The sequence below is a fragment of the Suncus etruscus genome, chromosome 17 (assembly GCF_024139225.1).
Source record: "Suncus etruscus isolate mSunEtr1 chromosome 17, mSunEtr1.pri.cur, whole genome shotgun sequence".
Lineage (NCBI taxonomy): Eukaryota > Metazoa > Chordata > Mammalia > Eulipotyphla > Soricidae > Suncus > Suncus etruscus.
The window spans coordinates 39271918-39291361 of NC_064864.1; the positions used below are offsets into that span (position 1 = coordinate 39271918).

Here is a 19444-nt window from a genome sequence, read left to right on the forward strand (position 1 = left end):
CTCAGATCAAATCTCAATTCCTGACGTGGGTTAAGGCCTTTGGGTAATTTCTTCCCGCTCACACTGAACTGCTTCCATCCTTTATTACACACTTTGTGTTCGAATCAGATATATCTTCTTGTTCTATCTTGTCTTTCTGCCTGGTATTTCTTCATCTCAAATTTCACTTTTACTATATCTATTTGTGTTATTTTCTTCCATACTGTAAAAAGCTCATTTATCTGACTTCCAAAAAAAAATTAAAAAAAGGAAAAGAAAAACAAAGACAGTGGGAAAAAATCATGTGAGAAAGCTGTATGTGGCTATCATTAGAATTTTGGCTCTGTAGTCACAAGCAGTTCCAATTTCAACTGTTATGATTCTCAGAACTTGGGAAACAACATGATGCAAATTAAATTACACACTTTCTTTTCAGTATCAGAGTGTATGAGTAAAGTGGAGTGGAGAAAATAGAAGAGTCCAGGTGAGGAGAAATAGGTAATTTGAAACTTCACCAAGTAGACCCTAATTGTAAGTGATATGCCTCTTTCTAAGTATCACATTGGGGTTTGGCTAGGATCTCCTACAGGGCCATGAATTTAGAAGCAATTTTAATTTTAATTTTTTCATGTTGATGTCCCATCTCTCCTAATACATATACACATTAGAGGTTAATGGAATGCCTTATAAACAATGCCACACCAATGCCTGCATTTGGATCTGCTTGTGGCCAAAGAGAGCAAGATTTAAGAGTTGTAGGCAACTGATCAATGGCAGGTTCACAAGAGGCCAATGACCAAACTTTAAAGGAAAAATTTCAGCATTTCAATTTTAAAAAATTAAATGGCACACATATGTTGACTGGGTACATGGTACCTGAACATATGTTTACCACATTTCTCCTCTGGAGATGTGGAGATGTGGACTTTTATACTTTAACTCGGGGGGATATACTGGGCTCTATCATTGGAAAAGCCTGTGCTCTCTATTAAGAGCATCTCTCTCTCTCTCTCTCTCTCTCTCTCTCTCTCTCTCTCTCTCTCTCTCTCTCTGTCTCTGTCTCTCTCTCTCTCTCTCTCTCTCTCTCTCTCTCTCTCTCCTTCTTCCTCCTGTTCCTCAGAATTTCTAAATAAAATCTGTTTTTACTTAAAAATAAATTCAGGTGGGTTACCCAATGACACCAAGCTATAGAGCAAATTGATTTCATCTATCAATTTTACCTATTACTAAAACTGTATGGGTGTTTAGCTTATTATATAATTGGTAAATTGGCAACTGGGAGTTGGTAAGATCTGCATTTTTCTGTACAGAAAATTGTTAGATAAATAAAAATAGCAAAACAATGATTCTATTGACACAGAAGACTTGCTAATTATGTGATTTACTATTTGTTTTTTGTTTGTTTGTTTTTTGGGCCACACCGGTGACACTCAGGGGTTATTCCTGGCTATGTGCTCAGAAATTGCTCCTGGCTTGGGAGATCATATGGGATGCTGGGGATCAAATTGAGGTATATCCTGGGTCAGCCATGTGCAAGACAAATGCCCTACCGCTGTGCTATGGCTCTGGCCCCAGACTTACTATTTGCTATTCAAAGTGTCATTAAATTTATTAAATTTCTTTCTTAAATTTCTTAAATTAAATTTCTTTCTCATACTAAATCTATATTTTCTTTCTATCTTAGAGCATAGTGTTACTGACTACAGGGCAGAAATAACTGTTATGATGATGCATTTTCCATTAAACTACCAGCTTCACAAGGGTATATCTAAATCCTGTTTCTGCCTCCCTCAGAGTCACTCATTGAATTAGTGTTCACCCAAACTCTACTGAAAGGGAGCCACAATATTATATATCTACATCAGTAATTTTCATCTTCTGGTCCATGGAGCAGTGGTGGTCTGCAGGTATAGAACAGGTGAACACTGGTTAAGATTTGTTGGCTTTTACTTTGTTGTTTCAGTCATTATTTAGGGTACTATTTTCAAAGTGTGGGCCCAAGGTCACTTGGGAACTGGTTAGAGATGAAAAATTTCTGGAACCACCTAGCCATTGGAAATACTATGGATGGAGGGCAATAATGGGTATTTCAAACAGTCTCTCATTCTTGTGGTATGAGGACAGCTCAGATGCAGGAAAACTGGTGAATAAGAATATTCACCCTAGACACTTTCTGAACAGAGAAGGTTTGAGAAAGAGCAAGAACAGAGGATTTAGGGGTTTCTTTCTGTCCCTGGCAAGAAACACCTGCTCTTTTCTGCCTTTTCTTTGTTACAAGCTTTTTCTTTTTAGTGCTTTTTTTCATAAAGAGCCAGAGATGCCTTTGGAACTCAAAGATAGAACCCAAAATATTAGTGGACTATTATACTGAAAGAATGTAAAACTGTATGCATTCTAGGGATCATGCTCCCCCTTTTTGAATCCTAAACTAATTTGAATCCCAGACAAATTCCCTGAGACAAACAAGTCTACTGATGCAAGATACAACATCAGGCTAGCACAAGAATTTCCACACATTGACCTTAGGGCAGGAAGTCAGGCAGGCCTAGATAAAATCCCTTTTGACAGTTCGTGTTTTCTCCCTTTTATAATATCAAGCTTTCATAATCTCAGCTGAGAAATGTCAAAATGAAAGAGCAAGTACAATGCCTCTCAAGGCCATGAATTTCTCATAGCTGCAGAACTTGGGATTTCAACATTTCTTCATGGACACTTCAGCCCTCACAAACCCTCAAGCAGCAGTATTATGTCCTAATATTTCAATATGACTGGTGCTAAATTTTAGGGTCATATCTATAGTATAAACAAAACATTTCTGGATAACCTTTGCCCTGTTCCACAAAAGTATTCCTTTAAAGAACCATCTTATCAATTTTCCACACTATAGCTATGAGGGCAAAAGAATTCTAAGCAGAATGCACAGGCAACACAGGCTCATGATAAAATGCAGGATGTAGAGGACTGGACTCATGAAGGCAGCCAATGCTCTAAGGCATGCAGTAGGGGTGTGTGTGCCAGCAGATCCCGGTCCCACAGCCAGGCATGCTTGAACATAACAGAGCACAGGACATAATGGGAACCATGTCCAGTAACCAGCCACAGAGGAGCCAAAGCAAGCCTAAAGGAAGGCAGGATGACAGATGCTGTTTGGAGAACTAATTTGGCCTACAGAAGGCAATGCCAAAGGGAGGCAAATATTGCTTTGGGTCAAGCAGCAGATCGAGGCAACCAAAACAGACCTCTGACCCAGATTTCCTTTTTGCCGTATCGTCTATATTGAGGAGGTCCCCAAAGCGCTCATTAGTGATAAACTGATGGTGCGTCGGAATGACGCCCGTGTGGCGTCGAGCAGCAATATCGGCCTCTTCTTGCTCACGCTTAAGTCGTCTCTGGTCCGCTAACAGTTTCTGCCATGAGATTGCATAAAATGGGCAGTGAATCAGTGGTCCAGGGTAAGGGAAACTGCCAACCCAAACAACTAAGGAAAAAAGGTGTCGGTTCAACAGGAAGGAAACTTGGATGGTTGAATGTCAGAGGGATTTATGGGTTCAACTCCCATGTTCCCCCTTAGCCACGCTGTGGCTACACTCTGGTTAGCTGTACGTCCACGGTGCAGGGAGGAGGCAGCATAGCCCAGGAGAAACCCAGGGAAAGCTGGGATGCAGGGAGGAAAAGATTCCAGTTACACTGTTTGCAAGTAATCCCCTGGCTCAGCCATAAGCCTCTTGACTCCTGATCCACAGTAACAAAGGCCAGGTGACCCAGGAAGACATTGGAGCATTCACAGGCATGCTGGGGGACACTAATGGCCAGAGGAGCCATCCTTACTTTGCTCACTTACAGTGGATTCCCATGCAGGGACCAGTTGGCTGATATTTTCTGTATAAGTCAAGCCTAATTAAACATGCTATGGGCACTTATCATTGGGATTTTTGACAAGCCCACTTTGGTGTTTCCTACTGTTATTACTCTAATATTATCGATAAGGCAGAGATATTCATTTCAGGAAATACAGTACCCTTTGCTTGTAAAGGGTATCCTTCAGCTGACCCTTCCTCTGGCCTTAGGAAGTTTAAGATGGTCTTGAGATAGGCATCAAGTCCTACTCCCGGCTCTGCACTCAGGGATCACTTCCTGGCAGGTTTGGGGGATGATATGAGGTACCTCTGGTTGGCCATGTGCCAGGGAAGTACAGATAATACTATATTATTACTCTAGTCCATGGCTATTTCTTCACTAGGTAAAATCATGCTGAATTTAAAGGAATGATACATAATATAAACACAGAGGGTACAATAAGAATCATGGTGTTTGGGTTTAGAAAAATATATCCTCAAAAATTAAAAATACATTGAATTTCACCAAATATCCTTGTTTGTATTGTTCATGATTGAGTTCCAGTCACATAATGCATAAAACTTTCACCATACACATTTCCAATGTCAACAGTTTCCCTCCCACCCATCCTCTCCTGCTGGCCTCTGGGGCATGCATTTTACTTCTCTCTCTCTCTCTCTCTCTCTCTCTCTCTCTCTCTCTCTCTTTCACTCTCTCTCTCTTCCCCCCCTCCCTTTTCTTTTGTGACATTATGGGTTATGATTTGTACTACTGCAAATGAAGTAGTGCCATGAATGTCCTTTCCATATTAGACCTTCTCTACTTTAACTTGCACTCTCTTCTCTATGTGGCAAGCTACCTACCATGGAATGTTCCTCCCGATTTTCCTCTCTATTGTTTCTAGATATCATCCCCATACTGTCTTTTATTTCATGAGATAGAATTTTAACATGTTTCTTATTTTATACCAACTAAACATTTCTGACACGGCCAATATTTGTAGAAGAGCATTAATTACAATTGGTCATTCTTAGAAGTCGCAATAAACTAAGCCAACAGTTTTCTTCTAGTAGGCAAGTAAGGACCACTGAGCTCAAGGTGCCTCCATTTTTTCCCATTTTCCTGTAGGTTGTACAAATCCTAAAGAAACAATTTATCAAATGACTGTGGACTTTCCAGTGTTATGTAAGTTGTTGTAAAAGTTAACATGAAAAAAGACAGGAGAAAGTGTTCTTCATGCACAGTGTACTATATTTGGGGAACAGTCCACGAATGTGAAGCCAATCAGCTCTCCCTCTAGTACAAGCTGATTTACAATATAACCCTGGGCAAGCCAGAACCTACTTTAGTCATTATCTTGATATAATATAAGAAGGGGATTGGCTAGATATTCACCTTGCTCATAGACTGACCATCATGGTATTCTGAAAAGATACTTGTTTTAATTTTAATAATGACTATTACCATTTATAAAAGCCAGAGTCAACACCAGGAAGACTACCTTGTTTTTGTACCCAAGGCAAGAGAATGATACTTGAGAATATGTTGCTTCTGGGCTCACTGGTTAAGGATAGTGACTCCATCCCATCCTAGAGCCTGGAGCCTACAGTCTGGAGCAAACCCATCACTCCTCTATTTAACTTTTTAGATCACAAATAATGACAGTGAGTCATAAAAAATAAAAGGCTCACCTTCTGAATGTGCCTTCAGTACATCAACTACTCAACCCACAGAGTAAAACAGGCCTATAGTGTAGTGGGCAAGGATTCTATCAAATCCTCCCATTTCAGAGAGCAACTTAAATCAATAAAATATCAGGCTATTGTCTTATGTAGCAGCTCAGACCAACATAGAGTACTCTCATATACTTCTATGACAAGAATAATAGAGAATATGATCTGTGGCCTGATGGGCATACGACATGTTTTTCATTATTAAAGAATTCTGTGCAACCAATGTTCCTTTGGTTTCTGTTCATGATCAGGGACAAGTAAGTATGTGTCCCTTGGAAAAAGGGTGAGCTATAGTAGATTACTGTCTAGAGTCTCATCATCAGGCAGCCAATTACCATTCAGCTCTCCCCAAAGTCAGCCTAAATTCACCTCAAGGATTCACCTCAAAGTCCTCAAGAAAAGTTTCCTAAACGCTGGAAAACACTCAGTTGAGTAACAGAGACTAAGAGCTTCAGAGTTTACAGGGAAGGAACATAATTGCATTCTATGAGCATGCCTCTCTTCGTCCTGCTACCAAGTTACAGTATTTCTTCCACTTCTTACTTCATTACAAAAAATGGACATTGAAGCTTCCTTGATCTATGGGAACTCTTTTCCTTGGATCATAAAGTCCAAAGGCATGCTTCATGACAACTCTTTGATTTTGTTGTTATAATGCTGGGAATAAAACTGGAGCCTGCACATGCGAAGCATGTGGTCTACCACTAAATCACATTCCTGACCACCCACCCCATGAAAACTCTTAAAACAGACATTTGTGATTCTTCTCCCGTGGTAGCTAACTAGAACCCCAAAGAAGGGAGTCATTTTTCCAGTCCTGTCAATCACATTGCTGTATACCCATGTACAAAAAGCATGTCTGAGATCTCTAGTGCTTGGCTGGGGCTCATCAACCATCATAGGATTATTTCTCTTCCTTCAAGTTAACAGAAACTTTCTCAAATGGTTTTATGAAATCATACTCATTATTATTTTCATTTTCATCTTTTTCTCAACTACATTTTCCCAACTTTGAACTCTGGTTCTCTAGGGACATGGATGGGTATATTTCCCTAGAGATAATCAGAGCTAGGCAAGAAGTAGGGATAGGGTAATAAGATGAAAATAAATGAAGAGTGGCAGAGTGGAGCAAATGCCAGTTCCCACCTATGAGGTCTGAATGTAGTGGTGGGTACCTTCTTCCTTAACTTCCCCTGTAGTAGCACTGGCTGGACTTGGCATCTAGCACCTATTGTTCATTTGGGGGAAAACATACTACATTTTTGAAAGGAGAATTAAAAGAGGCATTCCAGAGCTTATCTCATATAATACATTATTTTGCTTCTAAATGCCTGGCTGTCTCATCTCTCTCTCATATATATATATATATATATATATATATATATATATATATAGAGAGAGAGAGAGAGAGAGAGAGAGAGAGAATGTGCACTTCATATTTTTATCTGTGTAAAAGCTGAGGTTTTATTTATTTAGTTTTGGGGCCAGATCCAGTGATGCCCAAGGGTTATTCCTGGCTCTGCACTCAGGAATCACTCCTGGTGGTGCTTGGGGACCACATGGGATGCCAGGGATCAAACCTAGGTTGGCCACGTGCAAGGCAAGTATTCTCTCACCAGTATCACTCTGTATTCTCTCTCCAGTACTGCAAAAGCTAAAAATTTTAAAGATGATATTTTACCTCTTTATCATCATGCCGCCTTCGAATATATTCTTCTGCAGATTCCAAATAATCAGCGGGTATAAAATGTCTTGGGGATTCTGAATCTTCAAGACAACAAAGTAGAATTAAAACAGGCAAAGATTTAGTGGGAACCCAGAGTGGGAAAAGATTTCACCTTCCATCTGTTACAAATAAAGTTTTTACAGTTATTGATTCATGATCCATAATCAATTTCTTAAGGAAAAAAAAATCACCCCCTTCCCTCGGTTTTAACCTTGTGAACTAGTTTCTGAGAAAACTAATCAAAAGGCCAAAAGGTGAGCAAAAAGAGAGGACTTCTTTGAAAACTGTCCCCCTTAAGAGGCGTGCAGGATCTCACAGGGACACACTGTACACTCACACTCACACACACACACATACACACACGGCCACCGAGAGCGGCTGCCTCTCAAAAATCCATGCGTGAGCTGGACTGAAGCAAAACTGCACAGGGCTTGAGAGTTCAAATGAACAAATTTCTCAGAGGAGCTAAAACGGCCAATTTTTCTTTCGAAATATAAAGAGTTTGGTGGTTAGTCTAAATGGCATGGGGTTTTTGTTTTTAAAGAAGAGCAGCCACTACGAGCCATGATGAATCGCCAAGCAAAACAAACAGAAAACAAAGGACAGACCAGAGAAGGAGCACCAGGGCCACACGGGAGGGGAGGGGGACAAAGCAAGCAGTGGAGATGGGTGAAGTGAGACTGGGCAAAGACACAAAGGCCACCTCCAAGGGATGTTCTCAGTTCACTTTGTGGGTTGTTGTTGCTGTCCAGGCCACGTTCTGAGCACAGCCCGGGGTTCCCATTGTTAAAGGCCTTGGGAAGATCCTGTGGGGCCTCGTGTGTCTCCTGAGGGGGCTCTGTGGTCCAGCCTAGTCTGGCCATGGCTTGCCAGGAAGAAACACGTTTAGGGACCCATGGCTTCCCCCCAGCAGCAGACTGGGGTTCATCCAGATGGGGCTGACCGGAGAGGTCTGGTTTCTGGCCCACTGGGGGACCTGAGAAGTCCCGGGGGAAAGGCTGTCTGGGGGTGTGCTGGAGGGGTTTTTTCAACCGAAAAGGGAGGGGGCTCATCAGGTAAATGTTCCTGAGGAGGGTGCTCTTGTCGCCTCTGGAATCCAGGTGCCAATCTGACTGCCGGGATGGCTGCTGCTGCTCATGCTTGCGGATGGTGGTGAAGCGAGTGTAGGCGGCCGGGCAGGTGCCCTTGCATTTGGTGAGACGGTGCTTGGGGAAGTCTCCGTGAACGCTGCCACTGCTGCCCTCTCGGCTGTCACTAGAGATGTTGGAGCAGCGGTCCAGGTCGTCGGAACATGTGGAGAGTGGCTCGGAAGGCAGGGGACCCCGAGGCCCCAAGAGGGGCTCTACCACACTGGTACACACAGGCGAGGTGTAGCTGCCCTGGGGACTCAGACTGTCCATCTCCCTGGGCCGGAGCTTGGTGGACTCCAGGAGGGACTCGGCTGAGCGGGCTGTGGTCAGGCCCCGGCGGGACAGCACAGGAGTGGGGGACTTGCTCAGCCTGCCGGACAGATCCAGGGAAGGCATGGAACGGGAGCGCTGAATGAGCTGCTCAAAGGCCGTGATGCGGGAAGAGACCGTGTGTTTGGGGATATGCTCGGAGCCCTCCTGGCTGGTGCCCAGTTCACCCCGGGCCAATCCCAAGCCGCTCCTTTCAAAGTGGGAGGCAAGATCCCGAACGCTGGAGGAGGAGATAGAGCCGGGGAAGAGGCCTGCCCGGTTGATCTGATGCATGTCCCGGTAAAGCATGGAGAACTGCATGCCAGGCTTCCTGGAGAGAGGGCAGGGCCTCCTGGCGCTGGTGCTATATTCCTGCAGGCTCATGGTACTGCTCGACCTGCTGTCATAATCCCGCCGAGAGCGCAAGAGCAGGTTCTCGATGCTGCCCCCCATGTGGAGGGGGAAACCTCTTTTGGAATCATTCGAAGTGGAAGTACTCAGGTTCTCACAGCTCTGAGTCTTCTCTGATGGCAGCAGGATGCTCTTGTGGTCCTGCAAAAGAGCGCTAGGAGCAGAGAGCCTGGGTTTGAATTTGGAGGGGAGGATTTCCGAGATGCAGGCTTTTGCGGCGGACAGGGGTTTCTTGTGCTTATACAGAGGGCCTAACGCATTGCTAGTGCTAACCGTTCGGCTAGGAACTGAAGATGAAGAAATCATATGAGCATTCCCACCTTTACGATCCACTGGAAAGCATGCAGAATAAAATAAACACACCCATTAGGTTAAAGCTGAAAGCTGCTAAAAAATAAAAAAGGGAGTGGGAGGGGAGCTGGGGAGAGGTGACATGCTCATTGGTCATAAAAGGGTATTTTGATCTGTATGTTTGCCTTCCATTCCTAGTTGATGTTCAGAAGCAAAATGATCTATGCTGCAAAGCAGGTGCAAAGATGCAATGGAAAATAAATGGCTACCCTGCTACAATTAGGAAAGGCTAAAGCTCAGCTGATTTCTAAGAAAAGAAAATTAGAACAAAAAAGAGAGAGAGATGCTTTGAGGAGAGCGAGGGTGAGGGCTTGAAGGAAGTAAACTATTAATACCAGAAAGAAAAATGGCCGATAAGAAACTGGGGAGGGCTCAAAGGCCTGTGGGGTCTGAACCAGGCAGAAGTTTTCCCAGTCGCTAGAGTTGCTGCTGCCATCACTCCCCTGGAAGGGCTGTGGCATTGAGGGAGACCTGTAGGCTGCACCCGGTTACCTTTTGTGGAGGCCGAGCTGGGAGGCCGCTTGAGCCCACTCAGGCCCTGGAGAGGAATATCGCCACCTTCTAAGACACTTTTATAAATCTGCCTCTCGTTCTCCAAACCAGCGAGATCCACAGGTGCCCCTTCAGATTCTTTCTTCACTGCGTGGAAGTTGGAAGAATAGACGCTAACAACAGGATGATTTTGCAAAGGAAAGGGAGGAAAAAGACAAGAAATTAGTACTTTTTATCTGTCTGTTTCTTTATTATTTTTTAATTTATTTTTGGTTTTTGAGCCACACCCTGCAAAGCTCAAGGGATCCTCCTGGTTCTACACTCAGAAATCACTTGGGGGGCCTGGAGAGATAGCACAGCGGCGTTTGCCTTGCAAGCAGCCGATCCAGGACCAAAGGTGGTTGGTTCGAATCCTGGTGTCCCATATGGTCCCCCGTGCCTGCCAGGAGCTATTTCTGAGCAGACAGCTAGGAGTAACCCCTGAGCACCGCCGGGTGTGGCCCAAAAACCAAAACCAAAACAAAACAAAATAGAAATCACTTTTGGTAGGCTTGGGGGACCATTTGGGATGCCAGGGAACAAACTTGGGTCAGCTTCAAGCAAAGCAAGCACCCTACCCACTGTGATAGTGCTCCAGTCCCATCTGTTGTTTTTTTGTTTGTTTGTTTGTTTTTCAGAAAAAACATACTACAAGTTAATGGCATGACATAGAGTTCAAGCATCCAAACTGAGTCACATCCTCCTAAAAGGTTCTATACTTCACCTTTATGCTCAGGAAATGTACTCAAAGAGTCGAGTGTTCTGATTGCATTTATGCTTTCAAACAGAGCGTTCCAAACTTATTTTAAAATCACTCAGCACTTCTTTGGGAATCTACCTGGAGTGAACAAAGTACCCCCAGTTGCACCTCTGGACAATGACTCCTGCTCCCTAATTTGCCTTCATTCTAGCACAAGGCAGGGTGGGGAGTGGAAGCAGTATCACTCACTTTGGAAAGCACTGCTTTAAAAGGGCACTAGGACACAGTGCCGAGGATGTGAGGGAGGTATGGGGCAACAGAGAGGAGGGCAGAGAGGGGTCAGGAGGAAAGGGGAGAGTTAGAAGACAGAAGGGAGGGCTGAAAGGAAGGGTTGGTGCAAACTGGGGGAAGGGCAGAAGTAGAAGGGGAAACTGAAGCAGGAGAGCTGCGGACCCAATGGCTGAACACAAGTGAGATGCATAATACCCTTCAGGAACAATATTGTAAACCACAGTGGAAAAGAGAGGAAGAAGTAGAGAGATGAAAAGACAGGCACAGAAGACAGACAGACAAAGAGAGAGACAGAAAGAGAGAGGAAGAGAGTTTGCTGTAGAGGTAGGTGGGAATGAGGGAGGGAAACTGGGAAATTATGTGATGGAAAATATGCACTGGTGAAGGTATGGGTGTTGGACATTGTATGACTGAAACTCAATCATGAACAACTTTGTAACTGCGTATTACATGGTGGTTCAATTGAAAAGGAATTTAAAAGAAAATAAAGTGTGGGGCTGGAGAGATACCATGGAGGTAAGGCATTTGCCTTGCATGCAGTAGGTCGGTGGTTCGAATCCTGGCATCCCATATGGTTCCCCAAGCCTGCCGGGAGTTATTTCTGAGCGTAGAGCCAGGAGTAACCCCTGAGTGCTGCTGAGTGTGACCCAAAAACAAAACAAAACAAAAATAATAAAGTGAGGGCCATTCAGTGTTGGCTACTTCAAGTCTATCACCTGGGTGATTTTTCTGAATTATTCTTCACAGCACAGCCCAAGGTTGAAAGAAGATTGAAATCAAGAAGAAGAGGCAGCCTAGCTATCCTGGGAAGCCAGGAGGCAAGTGAAAGCAGGTTTTTACAACTGCTTCTTTCAACACATGTATTCAGAACCTTAGAGCCCCATGTTGTTAGTATGAATTATTGCTCATTTATACCCTTCATTTATTTTTATCTCCTTGAAATTCTAGGCGTTTCTCCCCCCAAGTTTTTACAAATCCTTTCTGAAATGAGGTGCAGCACAGAAAAAAATGAAGAGTAGTCACTCGCTGAAGCTCCCTCTTTCCCTAACCCCAGGACAGGATGCTCTGCCTCACCCTGGGACACAGACTCACGTATGCTAGAGGAGGTGAGTGAGTGTCCTCTTGCCCACCCAAGTGCTCAGGCTTCCAACAGGCTAATTTTCCAGCCAGCAAAGCCACCTACTGAATCTGCTTTGCCAGATTCAAAAATGGAGTCTTTGTCTCTGAAGTTGTACATGGCTTGGTGGAGTTTTTTATTTTAATATTTTACTAGGAATGTGACCAAGTATAGAGAAAAGTTTACAGAATCCGCTCCAACATCTGTGCTCAGCAACCCCTCCCTTCATCACCTGATTCCACACAGAACGTCACAGGTAGAGCTGCATTTGCTCTGAAGCACATCCGACTACCTTGTTTCCTCTACCAATCTGCCAGCAATGAGTCTGTCTTCCCCCAAGCCACTACCTGCTACTTTGGCTTTTCTTCCTTTTTCCTTTTAGTTAAGTTTTTAGATTCTGAGCTTCATTGCTTCTGCTTTTTGATAACTCCCCCCAAAATCTGTGTACAGATGTCTTTGTTCCTGCCAACCAATAGCTGTGGCAATCTAGATCCATTTTGTAAGGGGACAGTATTTACAGCCCTGCTTTTGCTTTGGGGTTCTCAGTCCTTCCTCATCCCTGGGGAGTAGCTGAAGTGGTTTCTATCCACTTCCTTCATCCCTTTCCACTATCCTCAGAATTGCCTGAACTCAGATCACTGTCCCAGGTCAGAACTTCTCCCCTAGTTCCTCCTAATTTGCTCCAATCATGACTCTCAGCCTGACCTCACAACTTTTCTATCTCATCCAAACTCACAGCCACTACCAGTTCTGGCTTCATTCCAACTCTTATCACTGTTTTTCCCCCTGACTTCCCACCAAAACGATGAACCAGCACTCAGGAAATCTCTCAGAAAAAAAATTGCTATAGCTAATTGTTTTCCCTCTGATATCAAACCAACAAGCTTTTTCCAGATGTTTAACACTCTGAAAGTAGGTGCTCTTTATTTAAAACTGTTACCTAATAACTCTAAAATGGCATAATTCAAAACTTATTACTCCAGCAAGTTTAATAATGTTGAAATGACAAGTATCATTTTACTTATTTCTTAAAATTATGAATTACTATTTTGTTTGTTTTGGGGCCACACTTGGCTCAGGGATTACCCCTGGTTCTGCACACAGGAATTACTCCTACAGGACTCGGAGGACCTTATGGGATGCTGGAGATTGAACTCGAGTGGACTGTACACAAGGCAAGTGCCCTACCTGCTGTACTATCTCTCCAGCTGAAATCATTTACCTTCTTATACCAAAAGATAAACTGGAAAACAGATCAGTAAAGGCATTTTCCAAAGGTCCTAGAACCATTGGATCTTTGCTATGTTAAAACAGATCAAAAAGGACAAGAAAAGCAGGTTGGGATCAGAGAGATAGTACAGGGGTTAAGACCTTTATCTTGCACCCCACTGAGGTTAAGACCCTTGCCTTATCCTCCTGGGATCCCTGCTTCAAGTCCTCAGCACTGAATATGGTTCTCTGAAAACTACCAGGAGTCACTCCTGACAACAGAGCAAGGAACAGTCCCCAAGCACTACCAGTTATGGTTCCAACACAAAACCTAAAAAAAAGCAGTTTGGTAGTTCAGGCTGTTTGAAAAAGGACAGTCAAGATTAACAGCGACTGATTACTTAACAAAACCAAATTCTATTCAAAAGCTTAGCACTGAATAAACTGGACTGAGTTAGTTTTTAGTACAGAGAATGCAAATCAGGACTGGAGAGGTCAAAGGACTAGAGCAAGTGCCTAGGGCTCTTGAGTTCAATCCAGGCATCACATGGCCTGCTGAGTAGTGCCAGAGTGTAGCCCTGGTAGTCCCAGCACTGCTGTGGATCACCCCTAAAAGAAAGAAAACGAAAGAGCAAGCCAGCAGACAGCAGGAAGAACTCACCCTCTAGCTAAGACAGAGTTGGCTGCTGAATTTCAAGGGAATTCAAGAAAAACACACTCACTGGAAGAATAAAGTAAGAGAACAGAGCAATCATCTCAGGGCCAACAGATTCCAATTGTTCTAGCAGGAGGGTCTGGATGTGCAGGCGTGGTCCTGGCAAGCTGTGATCCCAGCCTGACTCCAACAAAGAATGTGGATCAGATGAGGCAAACCCATTTGGCTTAAAAATGGGAAACAAGGGGCAGGAATAGCAGAGAGACTAGGGTGTTTGTTTTGTATAGGGCCAACCTGTTTCATCCCTGGACATTATCTGGTCCCCCAAAGCCCACCAACAATAATATCTGAGTGTATAGCCAGGAGTAAGCCTTGTCCCGTATTGTCCAAAAATAGATAAATACATAAATACATAAATAAAATAACCATGGGAAACCATCAGCTGTTCTTAGCCTCAATTTCTTTCGGCCATAAAACTAATAGGCATGGTGAAACTTAAAAAACAATGTATCTGGGCTGGAGAGATAGCATGGAGGTAAGGCGTTTGCCTTTCATGCAAGAGGTCATCGGTTTGAATCCCAGCATCCCATATGGTCCCCCGTGCCTGCCAGGAGCAATTTCTGAGCATGGAGCCAGGAGTAACCCCTGAGCACTGCCGGGTGTGACCCAAAAACCACAAAAAAAACCAAAAAAAACAAAAAAAAAAAACAATGTATCTTTAAATCTGTTCTCAGGTGCCAGAAAGGGATAATAAAGGGGTTTAGGTACTGCCTTGTATGCAGCCAACTCAAGTTTGACCTCTGATACCAAATATGATCTCCTGAACACCTTCAGCTGTGGCCTAGACTCCTGCTCCTCTCACAAAAAATACTTCCTTTATAAGCCTTCTTTTTTTTTTTTTTTTTTAATTCCTGACATATACCTTTAAATGTTTTCTGGACCTCTCCACTTGGATGATCCTAAGACATCTGAAACTCAACACGTCACAAACCAAACCCAGTTCTGAGTCTTCACCCCTGTCCTCAATTCCAGAAAATCAATCCTTTCATCTTCCCTCTTTTGTCCTTAGAACCTAATCAATCGCCAAGTTCCACTTCTTCCCAGCTTACATTTATCACTTCACCCTCCACTTCCTGGGTCTCATTTCACAATGGCTCACTCTCACCTCTGTAGGGACCCACACCATCACCTCAGACTCTAGGTCTGGCCCTGCCAATCAACTCAGCAAACCATTACCAGCAAACTTTCTAGAAGAGATTTGATCCTGCCATTCCACTGGTCATTTATGCATTTGGTTAAAATTTATTTAGCTTCTTCTGTCAGTCACTCTCCAAAGCTTAAAAGGGAACTAAACAAATTGAAGAAGATATAGCAGTGGAGATCATAATGACTGTTTAAAAACATTTGTGTCTCCGGGAAGAAAAAAGTAATAGGGAAAAGGAAGGTATCAAGTGATGACAGAACTGAAAGCATTGAGTCAAGCAGGGAGAGGCAAAGAATGATGGGGGTGGACTGATGCAACTTAAGAACATTTGTGCAGTTTCTCATACTTTGGTGGTGGTGAGGTGAGACAGGTAGACATCAAAACCATAATTTTTAGCACTATTGTAAGCATGTGACCCAGACTAATAATTATCTTTTAAATGTGTTGACTCCGAAGAAACTGGTGGGATGGGAGGGAGCTCTGGCACTTTGGATGGAGAGACAGTGACAGTGGTGGTGGAGGTGGAGTTGTACCTAACACTTTCTCATTAATAGCATTTTAAAAAATTGGAAAGGAAAAACTATTTTTATAAAATATAAATTTTCTTTGTGGTCTTGGGGGTGAACCAAGACAAAACTGGTAAGGGCAGTTTCATTGTAAAGGACTTTCATTTTAAAAAGCTCTGTAAAATTTTTACTTTTAATCTTTGTATTCATGATGTGCTGTGACATTTTGGTTGGCTGCATCTCCAAATGGAGCCTTTCTTTCTTCCCTCACTCCTCCCTGAATTGCTTCTTGGCCTTTATGGAATAGGACCTCAAAGCTACTTACAAGTCTGTCTTTCCATCACACTGAATCCATTAAGAGTAAAGAGACTTTATTAGCTTTGCATGCCACCTGCCCAGTACTGTTGGTTAAGTAATATCAGTGGGACAGATGAGTCTATAAAATCTAAAATCAAGTCCTATATGCATCAAGATTCCTAAAATGTGACAATCTAAAGTTTCTGATAGTTCAGATGATAGTGGCTTGATTTTAAATCAGATTAAGGGGCTTTCTCCAGGGTTCTATCACCATCACTGTGAAAAGAACAAATTGCTCTTGAGTGTCACCTCCTGGCCAAAGAGAGTAAAGCCCTTTGGTTAGACCAAAAAAAGTAAAAAAAAAACATTAGTGTTTGACAATGCTTAGAGATAAACCCAGCAACGATTAAAAGAAGCAGCCTACACTATTGATTTTTGATCTCATAATTATACAGAAATGAAATACAAAATCAGAGCTAGATTCCAACTATAAAAATTCTTTCTTTTTAGAGGGCAGATAATTGTATTAGGCTAATAGGACTATTGGTCCCAATTGTGTTATTGTATTAGGTTATTGAGACTATTCCTAGTTTTTGTTTGGGTGTTTTGGGGGGCCCAGAAATACTCATGTGCTAACCCTGCCTCAGCACACAGGAATTATTCCTAGCAGTATTTGCAGGACCATTTGGGATGCCAGGGATTAAACCTGGGTCTACTACATACAAAGCAAAGCGTACTATCTGCTCTAGTCCCACTAGGCTATTTTAATATGTGACTGTGTTAACTAATAACATTCTGAACAGCACTCTATCCAACATATGAAAGTGAATTTAAAACGACACCATCATTTCTCCAGCTGCTGCAACGTTCTTGAACTGGGGCCATATGTGACTCCTCTTTCTTCAATTCTTGGGTTAAGTCAAGTCTTGCCAATGTTTCTTCAGCACGTCATTCTCATCCCTCTAGCAAAAGGAGCCAGATTCAGTACACCAGTTGCCTGGCTCAGAACTAAGTGATCTGGATTCCAGTTAATTAAGATTTATAGATGCACTCGCTTATTCAGTAAACATGTGTTGTGCATTTCCCTAAATGTTAGGGACTGCACATGGGCTGGTTTCTCACCAGTGCCAACTACAGAAAAATTTTATTCATTTGAATAGACTGGGAGAAAAATAGGTCTAATTTACTCAACAATCTCCAAATGGTTGAAGAACAGGAGCAAAAACCTCAAGCACTCCTGCCAAGTGTTTAATAAGAGCTGGCAACAGCTGAGCAACAGAGGGATCTTTGGAAACATATTCCAATGATACAAATAAGAATCCTTGGTAAACAGTGCATCACGTATCTTTGCATACAGAAATTCTTAGTGTGTCTGAAAACTATTTGTTCTTTTAAACAGTTTGTAGTTTTAATCATACAAATAGTATTAATGTAGTTGCTTACATCTTTCTCTGCTAATTTATTTCCTTATTTGAAATCAGAAGGGTGCAGAGGAGGGTTTTGCTGCTAACCCCAGTCCCCTCTGAACTTAGAACTTCTTTTTCCTAATCTGGCTACAACTTTCCACATACCAGCTGTGGAAACTTGGAGGTTACACTGCTTTTTATACATCTATTTCCTCACTTATGAAATGGGGATCTAACATAACACCTGATCCTGAAATGTTGACAGAATTAAACGTGGTAAGGCACCTAAGATTTTAAGCACAGGGTCAGACACATGGTCCTGTGTAAACGATCAATAATTTGCTGAAACATTTTTCAAGACCTGTCCTCCTAAGCATGAAATCTAAGGAGGCTGCCTTTTCTTCTTAGTACTTTTACTCCTTGGAGATCTGATCACAGGGGCCAGACTGATAGTACAGAGGTTAGGGTACTTGCCTTTCATGTAACCAACTCAGGTTTGATTTGTGGTACCCTATGCGGTTCCCTGGACCCACCAGAAGTGATCCCTGAGCTCAGAGTCAGGAATAAGCCGTGAGTAAACTCCTTTGGAATATGTCCCCCACAAAGAGTTCTTATTAAAATGAAATTTGCCACTTCACCTTTTTATTTATTAACAGTTACTTAGGTATGTCTTTGTTCCCCAAACTATAATGAGACAGTGTCATATTTTGTGGGAGGGTTGCTTCACACCTGGCACATTACTTGCGGCATACATGCAATGCCAGGGATCTGATCCAACCAGAGCCTTCACAAGCAAAGCATACACATTAGCCCTATGAATGATTTTCCTGGTCCTCTTACATTCTTCTAATACTTAACATGGTGCTTTGTTCCAATAAAGTTAAGGAATAAGATAGCCTGCCACCAGAAGCAGCGTGTGTGTGTGTGTGTGTGTGTGTGTGTGTTGGTTGATAAAGGAGGAGACCAGGCATTAGAGACCAGAGCTAGCATGTATCATAATGAAAACAACAGAGACAAAGAGAGGTCTGGTAAGATCAGGCATTGGGCAGGTAGACCCTGAAAGTGATAAACATTGTCACTTTGATAAAGAAGTGGCCTTAGAGATCAAGGAGAGCTTGTGAGGAACTGTGACCTTTAAAAAAAAAAAAGAAAACTTTATCTGGTCCAGAATGATAGCACAGTAGGTATGTTTGCCTTTCACATGGCTGACCCGGGTTCAATCCCCAGTAACCCAGATGATCCATTGAACCTGCCAGGAGTGATTTCTGAACACAGAGCCAGGAGTAACCCCTGAGTGTTGCAGGGAGTAGCTACAGAAAACAAAACCAAAATCAAATATAAAAAACATTTAACCATTGGAAAATCTAATGTCATCAGGTAGGCTGTACCTCAAAAGTGAGTTTGAGAGAGAAAGGGGGAGAGAGAAAGAGAGAGAGAAAGAGAAGCTAAATGCCTGCCCCAGAGGCAGGTGTGGGTGGGTGGGAGAGAAACTGAAGACAGTAGTGGCAGGAAAAGTGTTTTGGTAAAGGGTGCTGTACAGTCTATGACATAAACTCAATCATAAGACATTTTGCAACCACATTGCTTAAATAAAGCAATTATGTATATATTTTTTAAAAAGTGAGTCTCTCTTGGGCCCGGAGAGATAGCACAGCAGCGTTTGCCTTGCAAGCAGCCGATCAGGACCAAAGGTGGTTGGTTCGAATCCCGGTGTCCCATATGGTCCCCCGTGCCTGCCAGGAGCTATTTCTGAGCAGACAGCCAGGAGTAACCCCTGAGCACCGCCGGGTGTGGCCCAAAAAAAAACCAAAAAAAAAAAAAAAGTGAGTCTCTTGGACCCATAGCACATCACAGTTTCAACCCACTGTAAGAGAGTCAGGGTCAAGGAGACAGCAGCACACACACCTAGCAGATGGGACACTTAGAGTTTGCTCTGTAGCTGCCCCAACACTATTGAGTGTAGCCCTGGTCACCCCTTACCACCACACTGTCATGCCCATATGACCAAGCATGGACCCTATATAAATAATAATTTAAGGTTAAGAGAATAAG

The 19444-nt window shown here is 42.9% G+C and overlaps 1 protein-coding gene across 6 annotated transcripts in view; it reads right to left on the reverse strand.

Annotated features, from left to right (window-relative positions):
• SORBS1 (sorbin and SH3 domain containing 1) overlaps positions 1-19444 on the reverse strand; it is a 255471-nt gene that overhangs the window by 23782 nt on the left and 212245 nt on the right. For 5 of the 6 annotated variants that reach the window (XM_049790807.1, XM_049790806.1, XM_049790812.1 and 2 more), the window contains 3 exons: positions 9969-10141; positions 7231-7316; positions 3219-3386 (listed from right to left, as the gene is read on the reverse strand). In XM_049790807.1, the coding sequence (XP_049646764.1) occupies positions 3219-3386; positions 7231-7316; positions 9969-10141 (427 nt within the window). Of the gene's footprint in view, positions 1-3218; positions 3387-7230; positions 7317-7978; positions 9458-9968; positions 10142-19444 lie in introns of all 6 variants that reach the window. The other variant, XM_049790808.1, reaches the window with a different exon arrangement.